Source organism: Eurytemora carolleeae, unplaced genomic scaffold, assembly GCF_000591075.1.
Source record: "Eurytemora carolleeae unplaced genomic scaffold, Eaff_2.0 scaffold260, whole genome shotgun sequence".
Classification (NCBI taxonomy): domain Eukaryota; kingdom Metazoa; phylum Arthropoda; class Copepoda; order Calanoida; family Temoridae; genus Eurytemora; species Eurytemora carolleeae.
In genome coordinates, this window is record NW_019396613.1 from 63,964 (window position 1) to 82,697 (window position 18,734).

Below are 18,734 nucleotides of genomic sequence, written 5' to 3' on the forward strand. Positions count from 1 at the left end.
CCCCCCCCCACCCACATATTTAATTTCTTACGTAAAAATGTAATCGTAATTCTTCTAAGAATAAGTTGGCAATATTTAAAAAATGTAAATATTTGCAAAATAGATCTTTTAACCTCGAGAGCCTTCCATTTAAATTTATTTATTTAACAATATTTATCTGTACTATTCAATACATAATTGACCTATTCACAAGGGTTTCCAGTTGGAATTCCGTTGAGGGGAATTGCGCGCAACTGTTCTTCTATCGCGCGGAATCGCGCGCAATTCTTGGCAAAATAACTTCTAACATGATTCTAGGTTGACAAGTGGGATGGCTGTTCTATGCATGGCTATGGCAGCATTTATCTATGGATTCTTTGCATAGTGCAGAGTGCAGTATCTATGGTATTTCATCGATCTATAACAATTCATCTATGATACTGTACTGCATCTATGGCACTGTATCTTTTGGATTCCATATATGGCACTCTATCTATTGGATTCCATATATGGCACTCTATCTATGGCACTCCATCTGTTACACTGTACCTTTGGCACTCAATCAATGGCCTTGTTTCTACGGCACTCCTAAAGTGGAATAAAGATTTAAATTTCCAAAATACCTTAAAGAATAAATTGATATTGAAGATTAATTGTAAAATTAAAAAATTATTAAATAGAATTTTAAATTTCAAATTTTTTGTCAGTAAAATTATAATTTAACCAAAAATAACATTAACCTGTTAAAATGTTTGAACTATTATTGAAAGGGTGCGGTCAAAAATAAAAATGTCTTTTTCAAAATTAGCCAAACATGAAGGAAGAGACATGAACAAGAAGATATTGGAGATCAAGAAAAGCAGAAATGTCAAAATATTTGCAGTTCTTCTATCATCTAATTATTTAAGAATGCCCCCNTTTCATAGAACTTTGTGGTTTTTGTAAAAAAAATTAATAAATGCTGAAAGTTTTCCAATATATAACAAGGAACAATTTAGTTTTAGAATTTATTATTTTATATTTTAGTTGTATTTTTATATCTTGATTTAGCAACATTTCCGCGGATTTTGTTGATTTACGTTACTTGATAGATTAATGGTGAAAGAAAATAAACACTCTCAATAAACTCTAATATGCTAATCCCTTTATCTTTGCTTCCTGATGGTGTACAATATTTCCAATATTTACAATATTTCCAGCATAAAGTTGTATTTGATCTATACCGGATGTAGATCACTGTAATTTACAATATTTCAAGCATAAAGTTGTATTTGATCTATACCGGATGTAGATCACTGTAATTTACAATATTTCAAGCATAAAGCTGTATTTGATCTATACCGGATGTAGATCACTGTAATTTACAATATTTCCAGCATAAAGTTGTATTTTATCTATACCGGATGTAGATCACTGTAATTTACATATTTCCAGCATAAAGCTGTATTTGATCTATACTTGATGTAGATCACTGTAATTTACAATATTTTAAGCATAAAGCTGTATTTGATCTATACTGGATGTAGATCACTGTACCGGGCCGATTTTGAGACAGCTAAAGAAACCTGGGAATGAATACACAAACAGACTTTAACAAAACAGGTCAAACAGCAAGTAAATCATTCCCGTCTAGGGAAATTTATGTTAAATAAGTGACATCTAAAAATAAGGAGTTTTAATTTTTTCATCGTTTTCCGTGAATCTATTGTACAGAACCAAAATACATATAACCATTTGGAGTTAATCCAGATAATAGTTGCTTACATTGTGTTTGTCATGGGCATGTTTTATTGAAGTTCCGCCTTTAATATTTTAGAGTTTACGTTACAATGCTTTGCATTTTTAATCCCAGCCCAGTTTTTCATGAGTGATATAAAAAGTCGCATTCATTTTCAAGATTTGATCAAATATGATCTATTGCAACTCCTTAACCTTAGATTGTACCACATGAAACACTCATATTTTTTTGTGACCCAGACATATGAACATTTTAGAATACTTAAGCACTTTGTTATTGGGAGGCTGCCCCATTTGGATCACTGTTACTGTTAGTCGACTAAAACAGATACAGGCTAATAGCCACGTAAGCGGGGGAAGGCAACCGGCCATGGGCACCCATATTTCCTCTTCCGGGCCACATATTAGCTTTTTTCTCCTCCGGCAGCCATGAGCCACCACTATTTCCTCTTCCTCACCACCACATTTGACTCTTCCGGTCTAAGCTAATTTTTTAAATGATATATTTAAGGCCTTTAAAGTGTGATTTTCAAAAATCAAGCCGCGTCACACAAAAAATGTATATTTAAATCTTTATATTAAAGTCTTTATATGAAAACATGATGATTCCTCTTAATGTGAACTGCAAATCTTTTTTTTTTGCAAATCTAAATTCTGATTTCATAAAAAATGACTTATTTTTGAGAGCAATATGAATATTAAAAATGACACACCATAAAATACACTTTAGTATAAAAATGTGCAATGTATTTAGAGAAAAATTGCTAAAATACTTTTTTTTGATCAAATCTGTAACGCGTAAGTAATGACAGTAAATATCGTGATTTTAATAATATTTTCTTATTCTTCAGACTGCTCCGAACAATTTTTCTCTGCTCCCACAACACAAAAAATTTACCTACTAAAATCTGAAACAAACGATATATTAATCGTATGTAGAATTTAAAAAATGGTCTGAGTGGTGCTTTTTTGCGTGACGCAGCTGGATTTTTTAAAATCACACTTCTAATGTACCATTTAAAAAAGCAGTTTTGGCCGGAAGAGTCAAATGTGGTGGTACGGAAGAGGAAATAGTGGTGGCTCATGGCTGCCGGAAGAGTAAAAAGCTAATATGTGGCCCGGAAGAGGAAATAGTGGTGGCTCATGGCCAACTGCCTTCCCCAGCTCGCCACGTTCTAGGTAACTTGACCGTATAGCATCTATTAATTGAACACTAGATCAGATTTCATCAATTAATAGAGAATTAAGAGCTCTGTATCAGGTTCAAACATTTGCCTGGAAATAATAGAAGGATTCATCCATTCATGTACTGTACATCCTATATTAACATGAGTTGTATGTACTTCATGTTTTACACAACTATATACTGACAGTTGTACTATCCTATATCAACATCAGTTGTATGTACTTCATGTTTTACACAACTATATACTGTCAGTTGTACTATCCTATATCACCATGATGAGTTGTATGAACTTCATGTTTTACACAACTATATACTGCCAGTTGTACTATCTTATATCACCATGATGAGTTGTATGAACTTAATGTTTTACTCAACTATATACTGTCAGTTGTACTATCCTATATCAACATCAGTTGTATGTACTTCATGTTTTACACAACTATATACTGCCAGTTGTACTATCCTATATCAACATGAGTTGTATGTACTTCATGTTTTACACAACTATATACTGCCAGTTGTGCTATCCAATATCAACATCAGTTGTATGAACTTCATGTTTTACACAACTATTTACTGCCAGTTGTACTATTCTTTATCAACATGAGTTGTATGTACTTCATGTTTTACACAACTATAAACCGCCAGTTGTACTATCCTATATCAACATGATTTGTATGTACTTTATGTTTTACACAACTATATACCGCAAGTTGTACTATCCTATATCAATATCAGTTCTATGTACTTCCTGTTTTATACAACTATATATAACCGCCAGTTGTACTATCCTATATCAACATGAGTTGTAAACTTGTATGTACTTCCTGTTTTACACAACTATATATATATATAACCGCCAGTTGTACTTCATCTACTGTAAATTTTACATAAACCACAAGCTTTTATAATTTTGTGGATTTCAGAAATTTTGCCTGTTTTCTAACAAGAAATATTGTATAGTTTTAAATGATTTCAGGTTACTTCTGTAGATGTACAAATGTATTTGATTTATATGTTAGTTGATTGGTATTAGGTTTGATTAGATCTGATCGACGTCAAAACAGCTGATATAAACCCATCATGAACTCCTCACTAAACAGCTACAAAAATTAAAGTCTTCAAAAATTACATTTTGTATTAAACTTGTAAACATTATTCATAGCACATCCATTGTATTAAACATATTGTAATTGTAAACGTAATTGTTTATATATATATTGTATTATTAACAGATTTCAAAAGTAAACATCAAAATGCATTATAGTATTTCACCACCAACATTTAGTATTCTTTAAACATCAGTTAGAATGAATGTTGGATCAGTGGACCCTGAAAATTATATCAACAAAATTTTACAAAGAGAGTTTTTCACAAAGCTAAAAAGAGTAAAAAATTAAATGCATTTTTTTTTTCGTTTTTTTTCCGGGCCCATGGGGTAGGGGGGCAGTAGGCTAATCCCGGGCCCACAGTGGAGGCTGTGAACCTCCTGTTGATTCAGTTTATTCTACTCCTACACACAGACATGTCGAGGTATGAACCAGGGTTGTTTTATTAATATGAAAAAGATAGAAAGCAAAGAAAAACTTGAAAATTTTTGAAAATCAACAAATTTTGTTTGATAAAATCCGCGAACTTTTTAGTTTCTGTTTTACACAATGCATACAAAGAGAAAATGTTCACTATTAAAAAGAAGATGGGCGCGAAGTGCCCTAAACGCCTAGTACATTATAAATATACCTGGTTAAATCTGTAATACAGAAATGTTACAGTTTGCCTCGTCTAGGTAACAATTTTAGTCAAAACATAAAAAATTGCTTTCTTAAAAAATAATCTTATTTTTCATTTTCTGTTTTCTCTTGTAACCTTGCTCTCTCTTATTCTTTATATTTCTCTATAATTCGTATTTATTTATTTATTTGACCTTTTTTACTGCGCTTATCCTAATCTTTCTCTGTAAGTAAAGATAATAAATGTAATAATGTAAAGATACTCTTCCAACAAATCTGATTAATCATATTTCTTATATTGTTGGGAGGGTGGGAATCAATAAATAACTTAGCTTGATGTTCTTACCTTATAAGAAAGTTCAAGCATGCAATCATATTTCTCCTTTTTTACCATTTCATTAAACTACCTTGGGAACCCAGCGCTGCTCAGGGTACTAAAAGAACTAGCTTGGGAACCCAGCGCTGCTCAGGGTACTAAAAGAACTACCTTGGGAACCCAGCGCTGCTCAGGGTACTAAAAGATACTCTCACCGTTTACCCGCACTGGAAAGATTTTACCGGGAAACTAAATTTTCGCTATTAAAGCCGACCCACTCAATTTAGAATCTCAAACCCAAGCTAAGAACATTCCCGTGGGTTCCCCGAGTTCCCCAATCAAAATTTGAGGCGAATCGGTCCAGGGGTTCCTGAGTTATGATAGGACAAACGGACAAACATAGATTACAACTTTATATATACAGAATATATTGTTTTACTTTTATCTTTTCGAGGAAAGACGAGTGTACCAAGAGCAGGAATAGTGTACATGTACACTGTATATTCTGCATTCAACAATCTCGTCGACAGTTCTTCTATATATATATATATATATACTTTGCTTGTCTGTATTTTTCTGTTCGTTTGTTTTTGACTGATAAGCGTCAAAACGACTGAACAGATATGGCCAAAATTTTTGTGTGGGACCTTACATGATCCCAGGGAAGGATTATGGTTGCTCGGAATTTCAAAAACAAAATTTCCAAAAAAAAAATTAATTCCACGAAAATAAAATTGTAAATTCGAAAAATTTGTTATTCTTTTATCGAAGAGAAAATGCTGAAGATTGAGAAACAATTAAAAGTTAAAATAGAAGATGAACCTGTAAATGTGAATATACTTTGCTTATCGAGTTACCGATTGGGAAAAGAAACCCAATATAATTAGCCTTATTTTTTTAAAAAACACAAACATATAATTAAATATGTCGTTTAATGAAATTATAATTTCTATATAAATAGTTGGCTATTTAGTAATTAAAACAATGCGTAAAATGACGCGTAAAAATTTGATGTGCAAATTTTAAATCAGTGAAGTTAAATACAGTCTATATAATATACATGGTTAAATAAAGTCTATACCGTATACATGGTTTAATACAGTCTATACAATATACATGGTTAAATACAGTCTATATAATATACATGGTTAAATAAAGTCTATACCGTATACATGGTTTAATACAGTCTATACAATATACATGGTTAAATACAGTCTATACAATATACATGGTTAAATACAGTCTATACAATATACATGGTAAAATAAAGTCTATACAATATACATGGTGAAATACAGTCTATACAATATACATGGTTAAATACAGTCTATACAATATACATGGTTAAATACAGTCTATCTATATACATGGTTAAATATAGTCTATAAATACACTTCGTTTCATGCAATCCCCTCCTGACGTTTATTTAGAACAATTAATACATTACAATTATTGTATTGTTATCATTATTATATTATTCTTTAAAGTTTTCCATTTATATGAATAATTATCATGAATTTATAATTATTTAATAATTCTTGATAGATCTCTGCATATTTAAAAACTAGCTGGAGCGCCCGGCGTTGTCGTGAAATAAAAAAGAATTTGGTCCTTCCGTTTCCAGAGGCGCAATTAGAGGGAGGGCATACGCTTGCCCTTCCCGCACCTGAGAGGGGGTTTAGACTATTTATGGGTTATATGTATTTTTTCAGAAAATATAAATGATTATTTCTTGTGATTAAATCTGGAATTAAACCATAGGTACTGAACAACTTTTCTTTTGCGCTTCACGTAGTCGTACACATTCAACGAATTGACTTATATCGTTCAATTCACAGCTGTTGGAAGAACAAATTTGTTAAAAACACAAGAAAAAACCCGATTTGAATTAAACACAGCCTAATCTGCATGTAACAACTGAAAATTTCCTTTTTTCGAAGCCAGCTATAGCTAACATATTAATATACAAATATTCAATGTCCCACTCCAATGCAAAATGCAACTTTCAAATCACTTAGCTCCATAGGGTTTTATGGTTTTATGGATCAGACTTTGATTTTACAATTTCTATTTTAAGAACCACTATTGAAATCACATAACATGCAAGAAAAGAAAAGATATTATCCAACTTAACCAATCAAAATACTAGGGTAGAGACATTTTTCTGAATTCATTTTACATAAGCAATATAATATTCCACTTGAGTGTATGTTATAAAATATATTTAAATTTTTCACAAAATTCAAAAATGTTTCCCTCAAATAGGTTTAATGATAAAACCTGTGAACAAAAATCAGTAACTGAACCGATTTGAAAACCAGAGTTCAAAGCATTTCACAGAATTGAAAAATATTAAAAATTTGACAAGTTATGGTAAAAAAACGTTTTTTATCTCAATGATATAAAGTACTCAAATTAAGCGGTTTGTTATACCTATCTCCAATATTTTTCAATTCTGTAAATTGATTTGAATTCAGAAATTCAACTCGGTTCCAATAATAACAAAATTAATAAATCTTTAAAGAAGATTGTTTTCCCTTGTACTGGTGACTTTTTCAGTTGCATAGATTTCAAAACTGTCCAAAATTTTAAAAACAGAGATGAGAGCTTTTTTGGACAACTTGTATATTTGTATTCCCTTATTCTACCTTTCCTAACTTCTGATCAAAAATGGACGTATTTGCAGGTTTTTCGTTTTTTTTTCAAAGTGGAATGAAATGAATCTTAACGTTTTAAAAGATGTTATGAAAAAAATAAAGAAGAAATAATATTAAGATTTCTAGAAAATAATTCCATTAGAAAAATATGAATAAATAGAGAAATTTTATTTATAATTTATTGGTCAAAACAAAATCACAGAATATTGATGAAAACAATGAAATAATTAGAATTTTTATTAGGAACAGAAATTGTATTATTTATTTTTAAAATTTCTTGTTTTTCTATTTCTTTCCAATTTATCATTTCTAATTTTCTTTGTTATCCTTTATTTATTCATTTAATTATTCATTTCTTCCTATTATTATATATAATGTATCCTATTTAGATCATTCCTATTCTGTTCAATCCAAATTTCCTACTACACTCTTTTCTATTCTTTTCTATCCTATTCTATTCTTTCTATTCTTTCAATTCATTTCTTTTCTATTTTATCCTGCCTATTTTCTGTTTCCGATTTTACTTCTTCCAATTCTATTCAATCCTATTCTTCTTCTTCCTATCTATTCTAGCCAACTATGCTTCTACCTATCCTATTCCTACTCCTATTCTAACCATTCCATATATATTTGATCCTATTCCACAACTTCCTATTATATTATATATATATTCTATTCTACTCTTTCCTACTTTTCTATTCTATTTTATTGATTCTAATCAACGGCAGAGGGAATATTTGATGACGTCAGAAATATATGAAATAGGTAGATACATTGATAGATAGATATAAACCTCGATAGATAGATAGTTAGACCTGATAAGGAAATCTTTTACTTTTATTTTTTCCTAATACGACTACTTATTCATGATACAGGTATATTCAATATTCATGATACTACAAGATGCAGATATATTTAATATTCATGACACTACATGATACAGATATATTCAATTTTCATGATACTACATGATACTACATCGTACTAAACGATGCAGATATATTTAATATTCATGATACTACATGATGCAGATTTATTCAATATACATTATACTACATGATGCAGATATATTCAATATTCATGATACTACAAGATGCAGATATATTCAATTTTCATGATACTGCATGATGCAGATATATTCAATATTCATGATACTACATGATGCTGACATTTTAAATTTTCATGACACTACATGATGCAGATATATCTAATTTTCATGATTTCGTACATGATGCTACATATACTACCATGATACAGGTGTATTCAATATTCATTATACTACAAGATACAGGTATATTCAATATGCATGATACTACAAGATGCAGATATATTCAATATTCATGATACTACATGATGCAAATACATTCAATATTCACGATACTACATGATACAGGTATATTCAATATTCATGATACTTCATGATGTAGATACATTCAATATTCATGATACTATATTATGCATATATATTCAATATTCATGATTCTACTTGATACAGATATATTCGATATTCATGATACTTCATGATGCAGATATATTCAATTTTCATGATACTGTACATGATACTACATTATACTACCATGATACAGGTATATTCAATATTCATGATACTACATGATGCAGATATATTCAATATTTATGTATACTACATGATGCAGGTATATTTTCATAATTCATGATACTTCATTATGCAGATATATTCAATATTCAAGATACTACATGATGCAGATATATTCAATATTCATAATACTACATGATGCAGATATATTCAATATTCATGATACTTCATGATGCAGATATATTCAATATTCAAGATACTACAAGATGCAGATATTTTCAATATTCATGATACTACATGATACAGATATATTCAATTTTCATGATACTTCATGATGTAGATACATTCAATATTCATGATACTATATTATGCATATATATTCAATATTCATGATACTACATGATACAGATATATTCAATTTTCATGATACTGTACATGATACTACATGATACTACGTGATACAGATATATTCAATATTCATGATACTTCATGATGCAGATATATTCAATATTCATGATTCTACATGGTCCAGATATATTCAATATTCATGATACTACATGATGCAGATATATTCAATATTCATGATACTACATGATGCAGATATATTCAATATTCATGATACTTCATGATGCAGATATATTCAATATACATTAAACAACATGATACAGATATATTCAATATTCATGATACTACATGATACAGATATATTCAATTTTCATGATACTGTACATGATACTACATGATACTACATGATACAGATATATTCAATATTCATGATACTTCATAATGCAGATATATTCAATATTCATGATTCTACATGGTGCAGATATATTCAATATTCATGATATGCAGATATATTCAATATTCATGATACTACATGATGCAGATATATTCAATATACATTAAACAACATGATACAGATATATTCAATATTCATGATACTACATGATACAGATATATTCAATTTTCATGATACTGTACATGATACTTCATGATGCAGATATATTCAATATTCATAATACTACTTGATACAGATATATTTATTATACATTATACCACTTGATACAGATATATTCAATATTCATGATACTATATGATACTGATATATTCCATATAAACAACATGATACAAACATATTCAATGTGCATGATACTACATTATTCAAATATATTTATTATGCAGGTATTTTAGAAGTACATTTATTGCTTCTGTGATATTAATACATGAAGTTTTTACAGAAAAGGATTTTAATGAGTTCTGGTGATGATAGGTTAAAGATGGTAGCTGAGTTGCTTAATAGCTCCAGAAGTAGCTGTTTAGCTGATTAACTCAGGAAGTTGCTGTGTAACTAATTAGCTCCAGGAGTAGCTAGCAGTGAAGCTGATTAGTTTCTGGAGGGTTGAAGTTTATCTTATTAGCTCCAGGAGTAGCTGAGGTTTAGCTTATTAGCTCCAGTAGTAGCTAAGGTTCAGCTTATTAGCTCCAGGAGTAGTTAAGGTTTAGCTTATTAGCTCCGGGAGTAGCTGAAGTTTAGCTTATTTGCTCCGGGAGTAGCTAAGGTTCAGCTTATTTATAGCTCCAGGAGAAACTGATTGTAGGATGAAGGAATAGTGAATTTGTGAATAAGAAGTTTAAACTTGAGATTATCATCCTCGTCCAATTCTTGAGCTGTTTCCAACCAGAACGCAGTGTTATCGGCCATGGTTAGTTTGCTGTCTAGGGTCACCACTTTAGAAGTACTTCTAGATATAATTACATCATAAATAACGAGTGTATAAAAGGAGAGGGAGTTGAGTAGGTCTTCTCTGGTTCCAGGATCCGACACTACTGATTTGCAGATCTGATGATCCTCGTTCGTGGATTTCTTCCTCTACAGTATACAATTTAATGCTGATTTAAAGGCACACGGAAGTTGCCTCAATGAAAGCTGAGATCGCTTATAGATAATGTCCTTTTACTTAATGTTAATTCATTAATTATCTAACTCATGGATTAATTAAATCCATTTAAAGTTCGCACTTCTTATATCAGAAAACAGTAGAAAGGGAGGGGAGGGTCCAGGGGGAATAGTAGGGGAGGGGGCAAAGGCTCGATATTACTCGACATGGAGTAATAGAGTAATAGAGTTCTTGATAAACAATATATAAAATCTTGATCTTTGAAATCTTTTCCTCAATTTAGATTTTATATTTTCCAATATATGTATTCAAGGATATCTTATATTTGTATGCATTGAGTAAACTTTATTTAGAACAGAAGAAAAAGTTTAAAGTAGAACTCGGAAACATGAAGATTGAAATCAAATTGAAATTCTGATCATTTTACTCATCCTATCTATATACGTGTCTATCTATCTATGTATCTTTATATTTACCTAACAATTTATATATACTAGCTCAAGTGCCCGGCGCGGCGTTGCCCGTGGAATGAAAAAAATGTTGAAGAAAAAATTCGAATTTAAAAAATTCTAAAAGAAGTTTTGAATTTTTTAAAAATGAATTCTAATTTGAAATAGAAAGTCTCAGTTTTTTAAGCCTATGTTACCGCACCTCCGGGTACCCATGTCAGCTAATTCGGTCCAGCCGTTTGGTCAGCTATGACTAATATATGTAAATATATATATACACCCTTACATACAAATAAATATGTAGGAGCGAAGAGCTGTATTATATACATATATATGTATATGTATATATATCTATCTAGAATGGAAAAGAATTCTGGAGACTCTTGTAACTCTAGTGAAGGTGGATCAGATCTAGAGAACAGGTTAAATAATCAATTCATTAATCAATTGGACAATCAATCAATCAATCAATCAATCAATCAATCAATCAATTAAATAATCAATTAATTAATCAATTAATCAATTTATCAATTAATTGATTAATCAATGAATTGATCAATCAATCAATCATGCAAATAATCAATCAATGAAATAAGAAAGTTATGGAAGCCCACAGTTAAACAACTTTGTCGTAAATGCGTTAATTTAGCAACAAAAAATAGTTTTCCAAAAATAGAAACATCATTTTAACATTATGTGAATATCTATAGTTGAATTAAAACATATAATGATGTAGTGAATAATGAGTGAATAATGAAAGTTGACTTGAATTAACGTTTAAAGCCTGCATTTAGGGTTTTATGAGGGAATAATGAAGGTTGACTTGAATTAAAGTTTAAAGCCTGTATTAAGGGTTTAATGACTGAATAATGAAGGTTGACTTGAATTAATGTTTAAAGCCTGTATTAAGGGTTTAATGAGGGAATAATGAAGGTTGACTTGAATTAAAGTTTAAAGCCTGTATTTGGGGTTTAATGACTGAATAATGAAAGTTGACTTGAATTAAAGTTTAAAGCCTGTATTAAGGGTTTAATGAGTGAATAATGAAGGTTGACTTGAATTAATGTTTAAAGCCTGTATGTGGGGTTTAATGATTAAATTATTAAATGTATTATCATAGGAATGAATCATGTGATATGGATAGAAGAAAAGTTTCAACTAGGGAGAGAAAGGTAAAATACTAAATCATTCAAGTTTTATCAACCTTATATCTTTGCAACCTGATGATGTAATTCTTTGATATTCCAGATTTCATAGTTTAAAATATAAAAATTAAGAAACGAAGTTTGTTACAAGAGCTAAGTTTTTTAATATTATTTTTATGTAATAATTTATATGCTAATCCAATATAATATAATTTAAAATTTCCTCTTTGAAAAGTTTTCAATTTGAGGTTGCATTTTTTCTTGTAAAAGCATTTCCATGGTTTAACATTCAAGTCAGCAAATACAAACTTATTCAACCCCGTTCATAAATTATAAAATATCAAAATAATAGCTAAATAAAGATAGAGACAAATAGCTAAATATAGATAGAGACAAATATATAAATATAGCTAAATATAGATAAAGACAAATAGCTAAATATAGCTAAATAAAGATAGAGACAAATAGCTAAATAAAGCTAAATATAGATAGAGAAAAATAGTTAAACATAACTAAATATAGATAAAGACAAATAGCTAAATCTAGATTATAGCTATATAGCTCTTTTTTAAAATAACTATATTTAGATTTCAATAGCTATAGATCTAGATGAAGCTAGATCTAGATAAAGTTATATCTATGTAGAAAAAGCAAGATTTAGATAAAGTTATATCTATGTAGATAAAGTTAGATCTAGATAAAGCTAGATTTAGATAAAGTTAGATCTAGATAAAGCTAGATTAGATATCATTTGTATCCAGGTTCACACACAGCTAATCTTAAACCTTTGATTGAGTCACAGAATAACAGGAAATTGAAAACCCTTCTACTTCCAACCCCCCCATAGGTCTCTCCAATCCTCTTCAGTCCATTTTAGTCCTCTCCTGTCCTCTGCAGTCTTTTCTAGGTCTCTCCAATCCTCTTCAGTCCATTTTAGTCATCTCCAGTCCTCTGCAGTCTTTTCTAGATCCCCCTGTGGACCTTTATAGTCCTCCAAAGCCTTTTGCAGACCTTTGCAGTTTTTTAAGTCCTTTCTAGTTATCTGTAGCCCTATTTAGTCCTTAACAGTATCCCCTTCTAGCCGCCTGGAATCTGTATTCTTTTGTATTAAATAAATAAAAGCTTTAAACGTTTTAATACAGGGTTGGTGTTTCAATGTAAACCAAAGACCAGAATAATAAATAAACATTTTCGACCAAATTTCAGTTTCAACTGTCCAGGATTCTACATAGGAAACTAGGTTTAGCCTCCAATTCGTTTTTTTTAAGGAGTCTAATGTCGTTTTTGATGTATCATCCTTTGTGGGAAACCTTGTATTTCTATTGATTTCTAGTAAGATAAAGATACTTATCCTCTTACAAAGTTTTGGAACTTTTATTTTGTAAATATTGTTTTTTTTTATAATTAGGGTATATATAGTTTATATATAGTATATCTTTTATATTATTATACATCATGATATTAGTAGCAGGGAACTCTAATAACATTGATTAGAAACTTACTCAAAGAAATTGTTTATCGTTAAATATTACTGATGTGTGTAACAATTATACATTTTATAAACTTGTATTTGTTGTTTCAGACACTTGAGATATAAGCTGTATTCATTCATCTTTTCATCCATTCACCTATTCATTAATTCATTAGGGGAAACTTATCTGAAACTGTACATGCATTCATCTAAATATACTTATTTATGAAATATTACAGGGTGTTCCAATAAACATGGGAATTGAGTGAAGATTTCGAACTCTTTAGTCAATTCCCATGTTTCTTGGGACTCCCTGTACATAAACTAGTGTTTCTCTTAAACTAAGAACATTTGTAAAATATCATAGAAACATATCATCTTCAACATTCAAGAATGCATTTTAAACTAGTCATTGACAAATTAGTCAGTATATCAATGTTTGATTATAGTTTTGTCCCAAAGCTTTAAGTAAAAAGAATTAAATGTAAATTTTGATAAATGTTGATAATTGTAAATAAATATACTATGCTTGTAAAGATCCAGGACTGTGTAACTAAGTAATGTTCTTAAATGATTAAAAGAGAATTAATTGCAAATATTAATTGTAATTAGGATAACTGAGAACATAGTGTCCAAAATTGGTAAAAATATGATTGTACGCTTATTATTAAATGTATTGTATAGCCTTTACTTGAACTATGTACTATGTAAACTATTTGCTGGTCTAACCTAAGGAGAAAACAAACAAAAAAACGAATTAGCGCTGAAAACTTTGAATAAATGTTTTTGAAATTGACGAAAAAAATAACTATTTCTTCAGCCATTTAACGAACTAAAAGACTGTGAATTATAAAAATTACCGAAAGTTATAGAAATTGTACACAAAGAACAAACGGATATAGCGCAATTTTGTTTATTTTTTTGTCCAAATCTATATTTTGTAATTTAAAAGAAAACCCTTAATTTAAATGAACGAATATTACCAGCGAATTATTTGCAATTTACAAAAAGCAAGAAACTTTGTTGTAATTTGGGGATTTTTTCGCATGAATTTACTTTTTTTCAATTTATTTAAATCCCAAAAAATGTTGTGAACGAGTGTAAAACATTATATTGATGTGAATATATTTTTAGAGAAATATGTCTGTTATTAATGTTAAAATGGAAATATATTAAATGTTTATCCAAGAATTTTATTCCGAGGAAAGCCTAGTTTGATATTGTCTAGTCTAAACCAGTATATACGATCATCATTGTTTACTAACCCTAAATTCAGATACAGATGAACTAAAAAAGGTTTAAGAAGAATCTTTTACATTTTATGACTCCAGAGGTGTATATAAGGGATGGTTATTGCGGGGTAATTATAATGAAGGGTGTTAAATTTTTTCAGGGGGGGGGGTTAATTCTTTTCATGTTTATACAACATACACTATTAATCCTAAATAAAGCACGCAAATCTGCCCCTTTAATTAAGTATTGATTATCTGTTTAGTTAACACCCCTCCCCCCCTCCCCCCCTTCAAGCTTAGTTTGAAAACTTATTATCTTACAGACATTTATGCCTTTTTATCTATATATATATATATCAATCTATCTTTCCTTAGTAAATATTCTATTTGGATGATTATCAGCTATTTCGCTATTTCTCCGAGAGAGTTATTTTTAATCTTCTTTATACATAAACAAGAGAAATAGAGTTATTAGTACTAAAAACAAAAGCAAAAATGTCTGATTAACCCTATTCCGATTTGGGTTGAGAGGGGGTGTTTTTACAACTCAAATTGTTAAATGAATCTATATTAGACTAAAATGGTCCAATCGCGGGATAAGGTTAAAATCCAAGTGTTATTAGTATTGTATTGTAGCGACCAGATATCATCTAACACAGAAAGAGGAAATACGGGAACAAGAAAACATAAATCCGCAATCAAGTAGTTAGTAGTTCTTTCCCTTACAATATCTAAGTACAAGGTGACCCAATAAACATGGGAATTCAGTGACAACTTTTATATCGTCTTCGATCCTTGCGGCATTTTTTATTGCAGTATTTAAGCTCAAACATCTGATATCGAAAACGCCTGGTCTTGAGTTTTTCAAAATGTGGTCTACCATTTTTTTATTTTCAAAATTGACGGAGATTTTGCAAAATTTGTACAAATGTCATTTATTAAATAAATCAAAATTGTATTAATATCTAATATCTTCATCAATTTTGAAGATAAAAAATGAAATTTATGAAAAGCTCGACAAACGTACAGCCTCGTTTTTTTACTTTCTTTGATATACATTTAATATCAGAAATCAAAGACGAATTTCAAGTCGTTTCTCAATTCCCATGTTTAATGGGACACCCTGTATATCATTATATAGATTGCTGCACAGGATAGAAGAACAAGAAGACAAGAAAGCAATTTTAGAGAGAGAATTCGTATGCATGAACTCAATCATGCATTTCAGGTAAAAAGTACTATACTAGACTGTAATACTCAGGTAATTTTAGAGAGAGAATTCGTATGCATGAACTCAATCATGCATTTCAGGTAAACAGTATACTATACTAGACTGTAATACTCAGATAAAGGTTTAAAGGGACAGACCGGCTATGTAAGGTAGTTAAACTATGTATGCAGTGTTGTGGACAAATTCTTTAGGATTCATTTGAAATTAAAGAAATCTTTATTGTTTCAATTGCTCTATAATGAGAGGAGTTATGTATTAAAACAAAAAAGATTTCAATGTTAAAAATACTTTATTTTAACGTGTTTATTGTCAGTAAGTTATATAAGGAAGCTATTCGCTTATTTATATATGTATATATATGTGAGCAATAGCTGGCCAAACGGCCGGACCGAATGAGCTGACATTTTATTTGGAAACCCCAAACAATTTTTTTTCTTAAAAAAATCTATTTTCTTTTTCAAAAGTCGGATTATTTTCAAAATACGATTTTTTAAAATTCCATTGGCAACCCCGGGCACTCCTGCCAGTATTTTTTATCTATTAAATCATTTTTATTATTTCAGAGTCTGAGAGAAGTAATTCCTCATGTTCATCAGTCGAGGAAACTATCTAAATTAGAAACCCTTTCATTAGGAATATAATCTTTATTTGGTTTCAAACATAGTGCAGTACACATGTGGAAGAGTTCAAATCATTTCAAATTTAGTTTTTACTTTAAAAGAAATTCTCCAGTTATAATTCCTTCAAGAGCATTGTATATGTTTACACATGCTAGTTAATTTACAAAGGAATTGAGTTTTAACACAAACTCAAATTTTCTAATCTCTTTATCTTTGCAACCGGATGGTGTAACCTTTTGATTATCAAAACTTAGATTATTTGATCTAATAGAATTCATATTTTAATAAAACATGTCAAGTTAACTACGCGCGATGGGTTGCAAAGATTGTTTGTAGTAAAAACAAATTTGTTAAAAGTATTTAAGAAATTCGCTCTTTTAAATTTGTTTTCAAATTTTGGTATATGGAAATGAACTTAATTTTAAAATAAAGAATATTTCAGCAAAAAATTACATCATGGCTCTCACAAATGTTATTTGTAAGTATTCATTTTAAGGAATAATTTATTCAGATATATGTTTCTATCAAAAATAATAAAAAATAATGAATGAAGAATATTGCAAGGATTCTAAATATTTTAAATAATTGAGATATTGCTGTAATTAAAAATGGAATTCTGTCTGGTTTATTTTTCTACTGTGCTGTTAGAAATGAATAAGAAGAATTCTATAATTGGTGAAAGAATTAAAAGTTGTCTTTTCCATTAATAAAATAGTACGGCATTCACTTGACTACCTAATGTTAGCAGTTTTTTGTATGTAACAATAATTAGTAATTACAAAAGAAGTATGTGGTTTAATAACTACCGGAGATTAAAAATTCAGAATTAGACGTTACATTATATTATTCAATAATCTGGTAATTTTAAGAAAAAGATAGACCACATTTTGCAAACGGCAGAAAGCTATGTCTATTTTTAGATTATTGTTTCATAAAAAAAACTAATTATCATTTGTGACAAATATAATTAATTTGACACATGTTTATACAACATACACTATTAATCCTAAATAAAGCACGCAAATCTGCCCCTTTAGTAAAAGTAAATTCAACCTATATGAAGCATAAAGTCTAACCACGTCAACCTTGTTGCACCGGCTAGTCCTGTACATAGAGCTAGGTACAGAACAAACAGGGACCGGAAAGGTTGACCCGGCTCGGAAATTCAAATGTAATATGGCTGCCCGTAAAAGGCTTTTCTGATATGTAATGTTTAGCTTAGCCTAATAATAAAAAAAAATAATTTAAAGATAAAACTTGCAAAATTTTACAAAAAATTCTTTACATTACAATTTCTTATTTCGGTAATAGTGTAAAAAATAGGAGTGGTAGGGCAAACAAAACAAGAAGGGGGGGGGGGGGGNACAAGTCTAGCACCGTACACTGTACAGCCGTTACTTCATTACAAGTATAGCAATGTACACTTTACAGCCGTTACTGTATTACAAATCTAGCACTGTACACTTTACAGCCGTTACTGTATTACAAATCTAGCACTGTACACTGTACAGCCGTTACTGTATTACAA

At 29.9% G+C, this 18,734-nt stretch overlaps 1 protein-coding gene across 1 annotated transcript; it reads left to right on the forward strand.

Annotated features, from left to right (window-relative positions):
• Positions 1–4,580: 4,580 nt before the first annotated feature.
• On the forward strand, positions 4,581–17,701 carry LOC111706310 (protein dimmed). The gene is made up of 6 exons (XM_023479151.1): positions 4,581–4,688; positions 11,867–11,929; positions 12,628–12,679; positions 16,509–16,583; positions 17,150–17,219; positions 17,649–17,701. Exons 1-6 carry the CDS (start codon positions 4,666–4,668, stop codon positions 17,699–17,701), a joined length of 336 nt encoding a protein of 111 aa, XP_023334919.1. The 5' UTR covers positions 4,581–4,665.
• Positions 17,702–18,734: the final 1,033 nt, after the last annotated feature.